At 36.1% G+C, this 2,095-nt stretch overlaps 1 protein-coding gene and 1 pseudogene across 1 annotated transcript in view; one reads left to right on the top strand and one right to left on the bottom strand.

Annotated features, from left to right (window-relative positions):
* The window catches only part of LOC102832351, a 43,421-nt gene extending 42,772 nt beyond the window's left edge, over positions 1-649 (bottom strand). The window contains exon 1 of the mRNA XM_006861855.1: positions 609-649. Within this exon, the coding sequence (XP_006861917.1) occupies positions 609-649 (41 nt within the window). The remainder of the gene's footprint in view (positions 1-608) is intronic.
* The window catches only part of LOC102831974, an 8,611-nt pseudogene continuing 7,163 nt past the window's right edge, over positions 648-2,095 (top strand).

The following is a 2,095-nucleotide window of genomic DNA, read 5'->3' as shown; positions in this document are numbered from 1 at the left end:
AAAAAAAAAAAAAAGTACAGCCCTCAAAATGAGAACACCAATCTAGGTAACATCAAGGTGCTTTTAAAAACCCTCTCCTGCCCAACTCAAAAACAAAAACAAAATAAAATAGACATATGCAGTTTAGTTGGCATATTGGTTTACTCATTTTTAAAATCTTTCTGCCTGCAGTGAACAGAGATATTATAAATTACAAATCTAAACCATTATGAAAGAGAAATTAATTTTATTAATGCTCCAATATAAAGCTGCCGTGGAGAAGGTGCCATACTTATAGCTGGACAGCATTTGTCAGTGGTGATTTATGGTGTCTTTAAAATCAGAGGCATTATCTGAATTGGCCATCTATTCTTGGTTTAAAAATGTGTATAATGGCTAACAAGAAGGACTCAGGTGAGGTGAGATAGTTGGATGAAAAACAACAATATTATAAGTTATCAATTCATGCACACCTTTCATCAGGAGATTGCAATGTCCTTTACAATCACAAATGTATAAGCCTCATAAATTGCCTGCTGCAACGGGTGCTATCTGTTTAATTAAAATGTCAAGTTGGTGATTATGTAACTTCCTCAGGAAAGTAGAGGAGGACATGGCAGATGGCCTACTTTGTGAGGTGAAGCTGAGCTCTTGAGCTAAATGAGGCCATGTTGATAACACTCCATACAGAGGGTGAGAATGATCCCTTAAGTCACTGAAGGTTGTCAATATAATATTGAATATGATTCAATTTCTAAACTTTTCATCTATATTCACTGCATGTGCTTTGAAGGAAGGAAAGAAAGAAAGTCCTAGCTCACTGTCCAGTTAGCAAAGAGCACTTTTCACAAATCCTCAAAAACTTCCCGTCCCCAAATGTTAAGCATGGTTCTCAAATCCTATAGGATGCTGCTGAAATCAGGCAATTGTGAGATAAGCTCGAGAAGAAAACGACCATGTATTTTACAGCAATAAATGCCAATAATGTTGTTGTTGAGTGCTGTCAAGTCAGTTCCAACTCTTGTATCATTTAGTTGGTACCAATTCATGGCAATATTATGTACAAGAGAACAAAACACTGCCCGGTCCTGTGCCAGCTTCACAATCATTGCTACACTTGAGTTCATTACTGCTGCCACAATGCCAATCCATCAAGTTGAGAGTATTCTTGTTTTTCACTGACCCTTCAGTTTACCAGCATGATATCCTTCTCCAGGGACTGGTTCCTTCTGTAGATAATATGTACAAAATATGAGACATGTAGTCTGTCCATTCTGGCTTCTAAGGAACATTTTGGCTGTAACAAACACAAATTCATTTGTTCTTCTAGAAGTCTACTGTATTTTCAATATTCTCCTCAGTGTACAGATTGGATAAGTATGGTTAAAAACTACAATCCTAACACACACCTTACCTGATATTAAACTTTTAAGTAGCCCTGTATTTTGTTGGGATGACTGTCTCTTGGTCTACGTACAGCTTCCTCATGAGCACAAGTAAGTATTCTGGAATACCCATTCTTTGAAATGTTATCATAGCTTGCCATAATCCACACAGAAAGCCTTTTCAAAGTCAATAAAGTATAGGTAAACACCTTTCTGATATTCTCAGTTTTCTGCCAAGATTCATCATAAGTCAGCAATGATATCCCTCCTTCTACATCCTCTTCTGAGTCAGGTTTGCAGTTCTGGAAGTTCCCTGTCAATGTACTGCTGCAGCAATTTTTTAAAAATTGTTTTTAGCAAAATTTTGCTTGTATGTGATATAAATAATATTGTGTGATGATTTTCATCTCTCTGAGGAATGAGCACAATAGCCACATTTTGACCTTGAAAATAGAATTTAGAGATAATCTCAAGAGCTGATTTGATGCACTAAACATTAATGACCAAAGACAAGAAAAGTTGTGGAATGACTTCAAGAACATCATATAGGAAGAAAGCAAAAGGTCATAAAGACAAGAAAAAAGGAAAAGATAAAAATCGATGTCAGAAGACACTATGAAACTTCCTTTCCTCTCCCACATAGAGATGCTAAAGCAAGTGGAAAATATGAGAAATTAAAAGAGCTGAACAGAAAATTTCAAAGTGCAGTTCAACAAGTTAAAGCCAAGTAT

This window comes from Chrysochloris asiatica, unplaced genomic scaffold (assembly GCF_000296735.1).
Source record: "Chrysochloris asiatica unplaced genomic scaffold, ChrAsi1.0 scaffold00043, whole genome shotgun sequence".
In the NCBI taxonomy this organism is placed as follows: Eukaryota; Metazoa; Chordata; class Mammalia; order Afrosoricida; family Chrysochloridae; genus Chrysochloris; species Chrysochloris asiatica.
This window is presented reverse-complemented; position numbering and strand designations above follow the sequence as displayed.